This window comes from Lacerta agilis, chromosome 1 (assembly GCF_009819535.1).
Source record: "Lacerta agilis isolate rLacAgi1 chromosome 1, rLacAgi1.pri, whole genome shotgun sequence".
Lineage (NCBI taxonomy): Eukaryota > Metazoa > Chordata > Lepidosauria > Squamata > Lacertidae > Lacerta > Lacerta agilis.
This window is the reverse complement of record NC_046312.1, coordinates 93,907,577-93,922,470: the sequence shown is the minus strand read 5'-3', so window position 1 is coordinate 93,922,470 and position 14,894 is coordinate 93,907,577. Positions and strand designations below refer to the sequence as shown.

The window sequence follows — 14,894 nt, the reverse complement described above, 5'->3', positions numbered from 1 at the left end:
AGTCTATGCAGAGGCTATTTCTTTTGCTGTGCCCCATAAAAACTTCCCTAAGAGTTGGATAAATGCTCTCCCTTCTACTATTGTTGTGAGACACTTTACACTTAACCACATTTTATCTGATCCCTGACCAACCCACAAGCCCTTTTGTCACTGCAATACGCTTGACATGAAAAATACACAGCAAAGCTCCTTTACTTTTCAGTTGCTTAAAAAAAATAAAAATAAAAATTGTGTGGTTCTCCTATAGCTATTCTGTACACTAATGTTCAAAGGATTTAGTGATGGCATCAATCACAGATACCCCCAGTGGTCCCTAACTATTGTAGGTGATCCTGGGATAGACACAAGCCAAGTGCAAATGCAGCACAGTCTAATTACAGGTTAATTAGATGGATTGGATCCATAGCTTCCTCTCCTCTCATGTGAGCATTCTCCTCCCAGTTTTGGATATAATTATGATTAGCAATGCATTCTGCCAGCATATGATCTTCCCATAGGTATCAACCATTGCAAAGCTATTGCCTGCAAAGTTCCTAAACTGTGTTTTGGACTATGGTTATCAGTAATGTTGGTGCAGACATATTGGGCTGGTTCACTCATAGCACTAAACCATATTTTAGTGCTATATGAACAAGCTAGAACAAGCCCAAGCCAAACTTCTACCTTCTGTAAACCCACCCCGACCCCCTTCTTCCCCACATGTGGCCAGAGGAAGGACTTCTGCATAATCTCTGGTCCATACACAATGACAAACCAGGATTTGTGTCAAGTAAAATGAAATGCTGCAGAAATTCTTCTCCATGCTGTGCAGGAAAATGAGAGTTTGGAGGGGAACCGTGTAAGCCCAAGTCTCATGCAGGCTCTACACCATGACCACATGCAGACCAGCCCAATGCTAACCAGAGTTGTTTTGCCTATGCTGAAAGAGAAGAGGTATTACTCATGTGGGGGAAGGTGTGTGATAGTTCCAATAACCAATTCATTCCCTCAGCTTCTGTCCATGATCAGAAAAGCATCATGGAACTGCTATAGGCTCATCATGGAACACATGGATATATTTGTATATATATTTAAATCTTGAACTTAAATTTCCAACCAATACAAATTTGAGTTGTACTGATTTAGGAGTAAAGTCTATCAGAATTATCCAATATATTATTAACCTCACCCCCACACCCCACAGCTTTAACACAATTATTGGTTCAAAGGGTTGACAATGTGACTCTAAAACCCTGTATTAGCCAGAATGCTCATTCGTGTTATTAATGTCACTGCTTTCCATCTCTCTCATTAACAGCAGCTAATATAGTAATAAAAAATAGAAGCTTTACAGAAATTAAAGCCACACAGCTGAAAACGCTTTTTAAAAAAACACTTAAATTTCCCCAAAAGGGATCTCCATGCCTCTTGGAAAGCTATAGAAACTTGGGAAGTCTACAGTTTCTCACAAGAAAAGCCATGAGCCTAGTTATAGGATAAAATAGAAGGAAGGAAGGAAGGAAATGCAAAGCAAACATAGTCAAGTATTGCATCAACCTTCCTCTGTTCCTACTAGTCTGAATACCAAAGTGGCTATCCTGGTAGCAAAAATGCCACCTTTCAGAATAGACGTGGGATTTAATATTGTTTGAACACTTTCCATGTGCAACAGTGATAATTATCTGAAAATATTTGCTGTGTCTGATCATCCTAATAGTCTGAAGGTAACACAAGGAAAAATGCATTCAGAATGAATTAAAATATGTTTCATTCAGTAGCACAATAGCAAGAGGATATACATTCCAGAAGTCTAAAAAAGGTAGCTTATAAGGATAATTGCACATTTCCTTTATATTAATCAAATGTAATATCTGGCAATATGAGGATTTACAGGGGGTGTTCAGCCAACATGCCCCCAAAGCAGTGATGTTTGTTCACTGACCACTCTAAAGATCAGCCACTCTAAAGATCATATGGCACTAGGAGCAGAGAAGTTCTATAGAATAAATAGTTGCAATATGAATAAAATACCTAAGTCACAAGACATGATGGAAGCTTTAAAAAGGTTCCAGTGATACCTAGGGAAATATTCTAAAGTGAGAGATTGCAAAATATTACAGGCCTACACAGGTTCTTTAGATGTCATTCATCTAACATTATTCTGGAGCTGGCAGCTATCAAGGTAGTCTGGAAAGGATTTGTCTCTCTTTTAGGACACTGAATCATGTGATGCAGCATTAGGGTTATCTGTGAGTTTTGATACTTCTTCAAGTTGTCCTGTTCCTCTTCAGCATCACAGAAAAAAAATGGCTGGATTGACAGTAATTTATATTCACTACACTTTATGGCCGAAGAGGTATTGCAAAGCATGTTCTGGGCAATCTATTTAGAATCCATTTCTGTGCTCTGGATAAGAGGCATTTCATTGATGTGCCACGATCAGATTCAAAATTGGTTTGAGTAACTAGCTACAACTGATATATGGATGACACCACTATATAATGACTTGCCTGGGACTAAACAGGATGCCTTGAACCATTCTCTTCAATCTTTTTGCATAAATTCTTAGCAAACTGCATCTCCGATTTGAATTAAAGTAACATCTGGAGATACCAATCACAGTAAGACAGAACATTAAATTCAGTTCCTATATTGTAAAGTCAGACATCCTAAAATGTGAGTTATTCCTTTTTCTCATGCAACCTTGTATATCATCACCAAACACATGAAACGTTTGCTACGTGCAGCTGAGATGGAGCTATACACATACCTGTGTGTATTGCTCTAAACCAGGAGTGGCCAACTTCCAAAAGACTGAGATCTACTCACAGAGTTAAAAACTGGCAGTGATCTACCCCCTTTTGGGGTGTTCAGGTCAAAGTTCTTGATTCTTGAGCTTTTTTTTTAAGGAAAGAAAGCACTGTTTTGGGGGATTCACGTAAAAGTTGTTGAGCTTCTTTAGGGAGGAGGAAAGTGACATTGAGCTTTTTTTTTAGTAAGGAAAGCCCTGTTTTTGGTGGTTCAGGTCATTTTAGGGGTGCAGGGCAAAGATGTTGAGGTTTTTTTAGGGCAGCCAAAGTTTTTTAGTTTCTTTGGGGGGAGCCACTGATCTGCCGGTGATCTACCACAGACGTCCAGTGATCTACCTGTTGGACATGCCTGCTCTAAACAAAAATGCTAATTGATAATATTATTTAAATACACAGTGAGCAAACTTCAAATCCAAACCAACTTATTGTTTATACTGCTTGGGTACACTAAGCCTTTAAGACTCAGCTCAGCCAGTCACATCTGATGTGGCAGTATTGGGGGGGGGGGCTTAATAGGCCCATGTATAAGTGGTTGTGTACATGGTTGGATAAGGTAGTGTATATGAGATATCTTTGCTCAGCTGGTTATCTAGGAGTGGAAATCACCCCCCCTTCCATCACCACGGGAATTCTACACATCCCTGTTTTTCTTTCCAGCATTGCAACTGGCCATAGGGTAGCAGCAGCATGGGGAAGTTTTGATCCAAAAAAAATGGAAGGCAAGGAAAAGTTCAAGGCCTGCCACTTCTTCACTCCAGATCACATTGTCATTAGGAAGTGTGCTGTCAGAGTTTATTACATGCATCAACCTGTAATGTGGCCTTACCTAATATGTAGGACTTACTTGCTGCATTAATTCCAATTGTCAACCTGAAAAATTCTTGTGGGGAAGCATAAAGGAGAAAGATGACATGAGAAAATGTGGGAGGCACAGTGAGAGTTGAAGGACTGTGCTTCCCTTTTACACCACTGGTGTTTCATGCAAACTCCTTTCAATGCAACATGGAACTATCATGAATATAAAGAAGTCATGATATTGAAGTGTCATGAAAAGTGCCACAGGAAGGAGATACTGGTTCTGTATGATGTCCATTGAGTTCCATTAAAAACAGTGTCATTGGCATTAAGTAGTGAACAGTATGGTGGAAGTGGCCACAATGCAGAGTGAAAAATGGTGAGTGATTAGGCAAATAAAAGCTTAGGGATGAGTCAAGGAGAATGGAACACAGTTGTGTCTCCTTTTGTCTAAGACTCAGGCTGTTGATCCGAACAGAAGCTTGAGAAGCCCATTAAGTGGTAAATCCTTGGTGGAGCCACACCATATTGTGTATACACTTCTGCATATGACTTGTTATGAAGGATGAATGGTCTGCATTGAGTATATCACTAACATATCAGTAAGTCATTACAAATATATATTAGTTCAAAAACTGCAACACTTGGTATTTATCTACTAACAGAGAAACATATTGTAACTGGATCAAGACAGAGATTACATATTACAGTATAACTATTATTTATTTTGCTATTGATTTAACCTTATCTTTCACACTTGTGAACATTAAATTTTTGTATAAATTATTTCTGGTCTAATATCATTTCCAGTTTTTATTTGATCTCAAAAAACATTTCATTATGTTTAATTTAGGGAAATGAGATTTCTTTAATTACTGCCTCTAGAAGCTATTAGAAGCTCAATTACATTTGCAAATTCATTTTTGAGTAGCTTTATGGTTTTAAGATAAAAAAATTCAGTGATATGAGTATGTGAGCTTTCTTGTTCATTGAAATGACGTTCTCTTCCTTTCTTACTTCTTTGTGGTGCATATACATCAAGGCAGGGAAATATACCTTTGAGGTAAAAAAAATTAATTAGGCTAGGAGCTTAATATCAGTTTCAAGAACTCATACTTGGCTCTGAGCTTCAAATTTGAATAAACAGTAAAGATTTCATTATAGGAAAAAGCCTTGTCAAATACATTTATCACATCCCTTCATTTGCCATTGGAAATACCATAAATAGCTGAAAAGTCAGCAAGAGAAAAGATGGGTACCTCTGATGCAGGTGTCATTTCTGAATCTGATATGGCTTGAAACAGTTATAGTGCCATAGTGAATTATATATATATATTAGTGCTTTGATGTCTAGAGACCCAGAGTCTCCAAGCAAGACTGTAAAAGGCCATCTACCTAGTAGGATTTGTTTATTAGTCTGTGGAAGATGACAAGCAGTTTTAGTAGTGTCTCTAGTTTTATTGGCCCTGGTTGCTTGTTTCACATAATTAAACAGCTATTTGGCAGTGATACCTTTTCATTTTCCAAGTCCTGCCAGGGTTGCACAGCTGGAGAGAGCAGGAGCAAAGCTTAAATGCCTATTGCTACTTTATGTTGTTTTTGCCTTTTTGCATGTACAGTAACTTCATATGTAATAGCATTCTAAATTTCTAAATACAGATTAATTTTATACTTAGAATGAAAAAAGAGCTTCTTAACAACAGTTACTCTGTTGCACAGATGCAATTAAAGCTGTGCACTGTGCCAGATAAATAAAGCCAAATTGGAATTGAATAAAGTCACTGTCCTGCCACTTGGTGGCAATTTTGAGCTACTGCATACCGAGAGCTGGCATCAAGGAAACTACTTTAATCCACAGACATTTGTTTAGAAGAACTACATCACCAATAACACCATTGACTAAGAATGTGAATCATGAAATCTACTGTCCATAAAGCATCCCACCAGAATTACTGAAAATCTTACAGTTCCTTTCTTAATCATCTTAATAGACAAATGCAAATAAAGCACACAGAATTTGTAATTGCCAGCTGTTGAATGGATTTCTGTTCTAGTGACAAGAACTGTTAATTTAGGAGTTGCTTAGAATAGAAACATAAAACATAAAGCTGCCCTGATTTACAAATTGGAAAATAACTGGTCCTTAGTTGAAGGGAACATTAAACAGAAATCTATATTATATTGCCACTACCAGGGCGATGACTAGGAATGTTTGGCTGCTTAAAGAACTAAGCATGCTTCACATCAGTTTCTTTGAGGGATGAGAAGGTCATCTGTTCAGCTAGGATTAGAAGTTTGCAAGGGGATGGTGAAGACTGGGAATGTAGCCCAGTAATTAAGAAGACTAAGGGGCAAGAACCCCAGAAACAAGTATGCTGCAGGGTAGGCAGTGGTCTGCAAAAGAGCTACTCAAAGGAAGGATAGATAGAAATAGAAATGATAGGTGTTGGTTTTTGTTTATTTTAATGGCAGCGGAAGAAAGGGGTGGGTGGAATGAGGTGCTGTGGAGGCTGGCTGGTTGAAGTAAGTTGTGGCTGAGTGAGTGGTAAAAACATGCAGTTGAAGGAAGAAAAGGCTAAGGATAGAATAAGAGGCCAGTGGTGGCGAACCTTCTGGAGACCAAGTGCCCAAACTGTAAACCAAAACCCACTTATTTATCACAGAGTGCCCAGAGTTGTTGAGCTTTTCATTGAGGGTTTTTTTTTGGGGGGGGGCTCCACAAAGTTGTGGAGCTTTGGGGGGGGGGAGTCGCACAAACATTGCTTTGCTTTTTTGGGGGCTCCCCAAAGCTGCTGAACTTTTTTAGGGGGGGGGGGAGAGAACAGAAATAAATGACGAATAATACCTTCACTGGAACTAACATGCAGCACCGACATCATCATCTGCCAAAGCGCCAAAAAGACCAGCACAGTAAGGGTTAAAAAACAAACGCTGTTACCCCTAATCAGAAACAGCTACTGACACAGCAAATTGAAAAACAGACCAATCGCCGAACACAATTTCCGGCAACCAGCAATTTTTTTAAAAAAAAAAGGTTCCAGGTTTCAACAGCGGACGCAAGCTGTAGCCTGGGAAAAAAACAACAACAACAGTGTAGATGGGGCGATGGTGTATGTGCCAGCAGTGAGGGCTCTGCGTGCCAAATCTGGCACGCGTGCCATAGGTTCACCACTGCTGAGATAGGCCAGTCCTTTGCATAAGGTCTAGAGACATGATGGTCTGCACAATATTGACAGGAGAAAGCCAAAGGAACATAGGGTAGCATCCCTTATGAACAAGCTTCAGGAGGCATCATGCCACTGGGGTTGGATCAGAGGCAAAAGCACAGATGCAGCTCTTACCCAAACTATATACAGTACCATATTGAAGCGACACAAAAGGTGGAGGTTATTACACACATCTCTCCATCCAAGCTGTAGAAATAGGGCTGTACAGGATTTGTGGCCTGGTGACTAGATAGGGAAGCCTGGAGTCACATTCAGCTTCTAGGTTTGAGATTGCCCACCTCTGGTCTAAAAATCTAAGTCTCCCACTTTACAGCATTGTAGCCTGGCAACCCTAGCAGGGAATCAACGGCCAAGAAACCATGGGAGTAGGGTTGGATTTTCCATACAACTAAACCAACTACTCAGATTTGGGTTTCAGACTTCTGTAAGGCCTTTGTTTAAACTATAGTTTGTTCATTCTAAAGCTTTTTATCCTTTTCAGGTGTTTGAGGTGAGACTGCTTGTGTGCTTCAAAATGGAGAGGGTTCAGCAGCATGCATGCAAACTGCACCCACATGTATGCAGCTCCACTTCAGACCTCTCAGCCTTCAGCACTGAGGTTTAAAGAGGAATTAAAAGTGCATTCACCTAAACCGGCTTAGAATCCCCGCTCAGACTTTCCACTCAATACGGGAAAGTCTGAAATGAACATATTAAACCCACATGCATTTGTCTTGAACATTTAAATAGGTCATCTGAAGAAGAGAGAGAGAGAGAGAGAATTTAGAATAGCTAAAGTGGACAGTTTTTAGATCCTTTCCTGTAGATAATTCTCTTTTCATTCCCCTCCCCCTCTCCTTAAAGTGCATACAGCAACTATAGAATGTTTAAAAAGTAAGGCCTTTCTCAGTCCATCACCACAAAGTTATTACAGTCTATTTTGTGTTACTTCACGCTACTTAAATTTAATCTATAACAAGCGCAACTGGAGGGGGGAAAACTGCAAAAGATAGCTGTCAGCTTTAGCAGCCCATTTTGGAATGGTAATGAGAAACCAAGGCGTACTAACTAACTAATCTAAGGGAATTGAAGAATTGCTACTTGTCTAATGTAATAGAATGATTCTACTGTAAGCAGCTTGTAAATACTTAAATGAGCAGAAAACCCAATGCACATTTCTCTCTCTCTCTCTCCCTCACTCTCCCGCCCCTTCCTCCTCAGACTTCGGGGTGATAGTTGTTCATGCTGTTGAAGCCTACAGTCAAGAAAGCTGCAATATGCTGCAGAGTTGTTTGTCAATGCCTAAGTTTATTTTCGTAAAGAAGTATCGATTGCAGGATGAGAAACATTTAGTTTAGCAGCAGTCGATGAGGAGCAGACAAAGGGCTGTCTGTGCTCTGAGTAATTTAAATTGTATACTAAAAGGTACAACCCCAAATATATATTACTGTGAAAGATACTGGTGTGGCACTGCGTGCGTGGTATAGTGTCATTAAATAATTTGGTCACTAGGTGGCACTGGGCTTAGTCATACTGTATTTGCAAGGAGTCTGGAGTTGCTTATTGGTCTCTGTTCTCATCTAAGAGAGGCAAAATAGTTCCCATCTAGTAGGGCTGGGCGATATCTGGTTTTCAACATCACAATATATCACCAGCTAAATATCATGATATTTTGATATATCACGATATATATATATATCTGTGTCGGCGGAGGGGCCACGGCGGCAGAAGGTCCCATCATACCTCCTTGCAGCAGCAGAGAGTGCGCTGCACTTCCCCACAGCAGCCAGGGGCCTTGGCGAGGCTGCCTGTGGCGGTGGAGGGCCTTAAAATGTAAGGAAGTAGTAGATTCAATAAAAATATTAAATAAACTTCCATATAATATATTTAATATATTTTCAACTAATTTAAGAGTAGTTTAAGTGATTTACTAGTCAAGTTGCATCTGCTTCCCCACTCAGAGGTCTAAGTGCAATCTGTGTATGCATAAACCCCACTGAGTTCAACTAAACTTCTACTTTCCCGGGAGTAAGCCTCATTGAATTCAGTAGGGCTTGCTTGTGAGTAGACATGCATTTGCTTGCACTGCTTTCTGAGAAACACCCTCCCCATTCTTCTCACATAGTACCCAACCTCCTATTTCAGCATAAGGTGAAATCTTCTCCACTCCATTCATCCCCTAGAAGCCCCCCCCCCCAGCCCTCATCACACCAATCTTTCCCTTTTTATCAAAGAGAAGGAGGGAGGGCAATCAAGCCAAATATAGTCTCCTTTAAATAAAATTGTAAAAACCTTCATTTTTAATATGGAGGAAAGCTATTTAGGGGGAACCAACAACATAAACACCACCCCAAAATTAAAATAAAAACTCTTCCCCTTTATTTTTTCACTGGTGGGGGTGAGGAAAGAAAGAAGAGCTTTCCAGTTCTTTGTTTACTTTGCTGCTGGATCTTTGATTGTCTAGCCCAGGGATTGGCAAGGTTTACTGGCCATGGGCCGGATCACTCCCACGGAGATCATGCGTGGGCCAGACTGGTGCAATGGGATGCCGGAAATCCCGACTGCGCAGAAGCAATTTTCGGCATCTGGACATGCCCAGATGCTATTTCTGGTATCTACACGTGCGCAGAACGATTCCCAGTGCCACTCAGCAAGTCCCTGCGCTGCACTGGGGGTGACTCGCCGAACAGACGGCTCGGTTCGGGGGTGGCTCGTGGGCCGGTAAAACGGTCTTCGTGGGCCACGTCCAGCTCATGGGCCACACATTGCTGACTCCGGGTCTAGCCTTTGGGGTTTCCTTCTGGATTATTAGCAGGGCTCTGCATAATTAGCTGAGCTCTAGAAAGAATACTGGTGAAGAGGCTTTTCTCATTTATTATCGGTTAGGAGAGAGGGAGAAAGCAAACAAAGCTGGAGACACAGTGCCTGCAAGTTATACAGACCTTGGCCCAGTATACCTGAAGGAGCATCTCCACCCCCATCATTCAACCCAGACACTGAGGTCCAGCTCCGAGGGCCTTCTGGCAGTTCCCTCCCTGCGAGAAGTGAGGTTACAGGGAACCAGGCAGAGGGCCTTCTCGGTAGTAGTGCCTGCCCTGTGGAACGCCCTCCCAGCAGATGTCAAGGAAATAAGCAACTATCTTACTTTTCAACGACATCTGAAGGCAGCCTTGTTTAGGGAAGTTTATAATGTTTAATGCTGTATTGTGTTTTTAACATTCGGTTGGGAGCCGCCCAGAGTGGCTGGGGAAACCCAGCCAGATGGGCGGGGTATAAATAATAAATTAATAATAATTAATAATAGTCTGCAACATATCTGTAAAGTATTAGTTCAGCTGAGCTACCCACTGGGAAGCTGTTAAGTCTCCACCAGTATATTGCCTTATTGAAACACTCATCACAATGTTATTTCAATACTGGCATTCAACGATAAGGTGATTTATTGCACAGCCCTACCATCTAGCTTCCCAAATGTTGTGTTTATAGGAGACAGTGCAGTTCTTTGCATATCCACTTTGACCAGGAGTGGAATTGGCAGTATATGACATACTGTTTCAAGCAACAGCAGGTGTAGCTCAGTGGCATGTCACACTAGTGTGGCAGGAGAGGGTGGCAAGTGTGGCGGAAATGTTTAGGGCCATTTAAAGAAACATTTAAACATTTCAGTGTAGGGTAGGGTAGGGTGGTGTAATGTAGTGTAGTATATCATTTTATTTATTTATTTGCAAAATATGGATAGATAGGGAGTTTGTCTCAAATTAGACCTAATATAAAAGAGATGACCCGGCAAAAGCAAGCTCACACCTCTATTTGAGTTTGTATTCATACTTAAGGTATAACTATATTTTGGGAATGATTCATGTTCCTCTTAAAATCCTCCACAAGTGGTGCTCTGCCACATGTTTTGCATACTGTTAACTCCTTTTTCCTGGAAAGTGTGGAGGACATGGAACCTATTTCCACTTTCACCTGGCTGTGGAAGTTTGGGTGGTGGTGTTACGTGAACCGAGCCTGACAGTAACATACTGATTTTCCCCATGATCCAAGCAAATTGATGGTTTTTATGTTGGTGGCTGTGAGATTAACCATATCTGGGAACTGGAAAGATGCAAAACTTGTGTTTAATCTTTCAGAAACTGCAAAAAACACACGATTTGAAAGTATAACAAGGCATTCACATCCCTTCAGACCACAATCCAGACTCCATAACCAGCAGTTATGGATTTATGAAATGCATGTCTGCCCCTTTAATAATGTGTAGCCCCATCCTAGCTACAGTTGATGAACTTCATGTTTGCCGGGGGGGGGGGGGGCTTGTGATTTGGCAAGATTATGGCAGTGGGAGATGCTAAACATTTTTATACTTACTCAAAGCTCTCTGTAAGTAACATTCTCAGTATCTCGCAGGATTGTGTTATGGGGTAGTAAGAATAATTATTAATTGGCCAATTTAATTAGAACACTAAATTACTTTTATGGAACTGTGTTTCCCATTTAAAAACTCTCACTTCCAAGCTTTATGTGTGGCTAGCTAGACAGAAGTTCGCTGCTATCTGTGTAATTCCCCATATTTTACCAGAAGTAAAATATCTTAGATATTTCATTTAATCCCTTATATACTCCTGGTGTGTCATCTGTTTATTTATCTTTATGATATCAGTTTTCTGACTTGTGATGCATGTATTTTTGGTTTCTTGCTTACTACTATTTTAAATTTATCATATAATAAGATGTAGAGCTGTGAGACTTACACTAATAATGGCTTAACATTATTAGCATTAGCTGTATTGTTTTAACATTCGTTTAGGAGCCGCCTAGAGTGGCTGGGGAAGCCCAGCCAGATGGGCGGGGTACAAATAATAAATTATTATTATTATTATTATTATTATTATTATTATTATTATTAACACCAAGAAAGCTTTATTATTTTCTAATGAAACCATGTCTATAATTCGGTGATTCATTTTTCTAAGCATGTCATAAAATTTAGGTCAGCACCATCAGGCATACATCAAATGCTTTGGTAGGCTACAAATTGTACAACATTGTGTTTCAATTGTTTTTGAATAAGCATGCACACATAAATAGAATGCCTAGTGTGATCCCCCCTTCCCCTGAAATTCCCCTGAATTATTTTTCATTATAATTTTGTAGCTGAACTTTTGATAAGCTATGTGTTGGACTCATTGATGCCACTACATTAAGTATGTAAGAAGATTTCTGCTGGATCAGGATGAAAGCCCATATAGTCCAGAATCCTATTCCCACAGTGAGCAACAAGATGCCTATGGGGAGCTGGCAAGTGGGACTTGAATGCAATTAGTATTCAGAGGCACATTGCCTTTGACAGAGAAGGTAGAACATAGGCATCATGGATAGTAGCTTTTGATAATTATTCCCCATTATTTTGTCTAATCTTTTAAAGCCCTCCAGGGGAACACCTGTTACTAGGGATAATAGCTTAATTGATGCACAGGAAACTCACGTGGTGCTCCAGAAACCTGCTAAAGGGCAAGAAACTACAAGAAGGAAGCAGCTCATTGTTTTAGTTGTCTCTATACTGATGTACAGAGTATGGGGGGAAAGCAAGAAGAATGTGAGCTTTTAATATAGGGTGGCAAATATGACTTAATAGACATTACCAAAACTTGGTGGACTGGAATGTAAAAATCGTGGTGGGGCATAACATTTTTTTGCATAGTGAAAGTACTGTTGATATTTGAAAGCACTGTTGAACAGTTTTGTTCTACTGGTTGTTGTTTTTTAAGCGCGAGAAGCTGATACATGAGTTGGAGGAAGAGCGACATTTGAGACTTGAAAGTGAAAAAAAATTACGAGAAGTGACACTGGAATCTGAGCGCAACAGGGTTCAAATGAGAGGACTGCAGCAGCAGTTTTCCAGGTATGCTATTAATTTTTTGGCTCATTTTTTTAAATGGTCATGCACATATGAAAATAGTAAAAGTTTGCAGTTGTATCAAACTAAATTATTCTCAGAGACCCAATGAAACAAATAGACCTGTGCCATATCCATTATCCATTTCAATGGGTCTACTCCAAGTTGGACTAACATTGGATACAACATTGAATACTGTACTTGTCAACTTGAATGTAAGTTCAAATAGGAAAGTAAGAATTGTCTCCAAGAAGCTGGTATCAGGACCCAGGCTGTAAGACTGCAAACCTTAACAGAACTCTCTTCCTGAACCTAATTTAAATCTGCAAGAATGGGATTTACACAAACTAATTAGATGCACACTTGCAACATAAATGGCCATCTGGAGTATGGAAAAGGTAAAAGAATGTGCCTGAACTTACTCCTTTTCTTGATGAATAAATCCAATCTTTAATGTAGATGAAAAATACCCGAAGAAGCAAACCTAAACTTGTGCATGTTATGTGTCCTAATTACATTCTTGCATGTAAATGTGAAAGGACCAACTTCAAGTTAGTTCACCAGCCAGGAGTAAGCTGCCATTAGTTAAAGTGAGATAACTGCCCCAGGCAGCAGTTGCATGGAGACAGAAGTGTCTGTATGTGTGTACATACGTGCGCCACACAGCTTGCCCTGCATTCTCTCACTTGAACCTGTTGCCCTCAGGTGTGCTATCCTGTTGCCAGTGCTGAAACAATATTCAGCCACCAGTCTAGTTACCTTCTGTATGTGTGTGTAGGAAGAGCAAATTAATTGTCAAATGTCTTGGACTGGCCCCGACACCATGTGCATCTTTAAAAACACAGCAATGGTGATTCATCCAACTCAGTCTACTGCCATGAGTTCTTTGTGAGGCTGCTCTTTATTTGTTTAAAATATTGTTATTTGTTTTGCCATTTATCACATCATATATATGCTGCCTATTGCATATAATAACACTATACAAAAACACAATGAGATCACAAAATTCAGAACAAAACATCAGCTGCTACGTCAATAGCAAGTAGGTAAAAAGGATCCAGCTGCTATTAATGGCCGACAAAAGGCCTCAAAGAATAAATATGATTCCTACGAGTGCAGAAAAATGCATTAATGCGGGTGCTTGCCTAAGTTCAGAAGGGAGATTTTCACAAGAACCAGGGGCATTCCAGGTCATGTAAGCCTTCACAAAGCTACTTTCATGACCAATTAATTTGTGTTGTATGTGGGGAAGTTCTACTGTCTGGAAATTTAAGCTAGTTTAGTTGTAGTGGCTTCACCCTGCGTGGGACACATACAATGTCAAATCTGCAGTTACTACTTCACTGTTTTCCATTTAGTTTGACCATTTTTAAACCCTAAATGTTCTGAGGTTATACATGTTAAAATCCTCCTCTGAAACCCATGTCCATCTATTGGAAGCATGGGAAAAGGCTTTCTCTCTGATAGAAACAAGCTGCAGTGTGTACACAGTAGGGATGTTCTTGGTGGTCTTTAGGCATCAGGCCCCGCCAGCCCTGCTCCAAAGAACCTTTGGGGTAGTCTGTTCTTTAATCACAACTGATAGCTGCTCTTAACTGCAAGCTTTAATGAGTTAGATGAATAATTTTAATACTTAAAAGGCTACTTTGAATACAAGTGCTTATAAAACAACAGATAAAAAGTTCCATCTTAGAAATAGCATTTCCCCTTCAAGTTCATGCTGGATGGAATGCTCCTTCTAAGATACTCCTGCTGTGACATAGACATGTTTTGGTTCTATTAAAAAATACGCAGATTTAGCTGATTACCGGTAATCAACTGGTGTTTCTTAATCATGCCAATGGGCTTACTTTTAAATTTGTTTCTTTCTGGAATTTTATGATACTGTGACATTCAACAGTTCATAATATTTTGGGAGCTGATTTGTTGTTGTTGTTGTTGTTGTTGTTGTTGTTGTTGTTGTTGTTGTTGTTGTTAAAAGGCAGCCTATAAATATTTGAATAAATAAATATAAATGAGGTGACACTGTGCCTTGCACTTCTGGGTTTCACCTGACAATAACAGAAAAAAGAAAAGAAAAATGGGAACCCACCAGCATCTGCAAGTTTCTGTTTCTAAGAAGAACTATTTGTTCTTGTGCATGCACTGCTTGAAATTCATTTGGTTAAAAATGTAAGGCCTAGGGCACCTTCTTCTCCACCCCCCTCA

At 39.9% G+C, this 14,894-nt stretch overlaps 1 protein-coding gene across 1 annotated transcript in view; it reads left to right on the top strand.

Moving 5' to 3' along the window:
- Nucleotides 1–14,894, top strand: part of NCKAP5 (NCK associated protein 5) — a 546,232-nt gene that overhangs the window by 255,092 nt on the left and 276,246 nt on the right. The window contains exon 5 of the mRNA XM_033163803.1: nt 12,559–12,692. Within this exon, the coding sequence (XP_033019694.1) occupies nt 12,559–12,692 (134 nt within the window). The remainder of the gene's footprint in view (nt 1–12,558; nt 12,693–14,894) is intronic.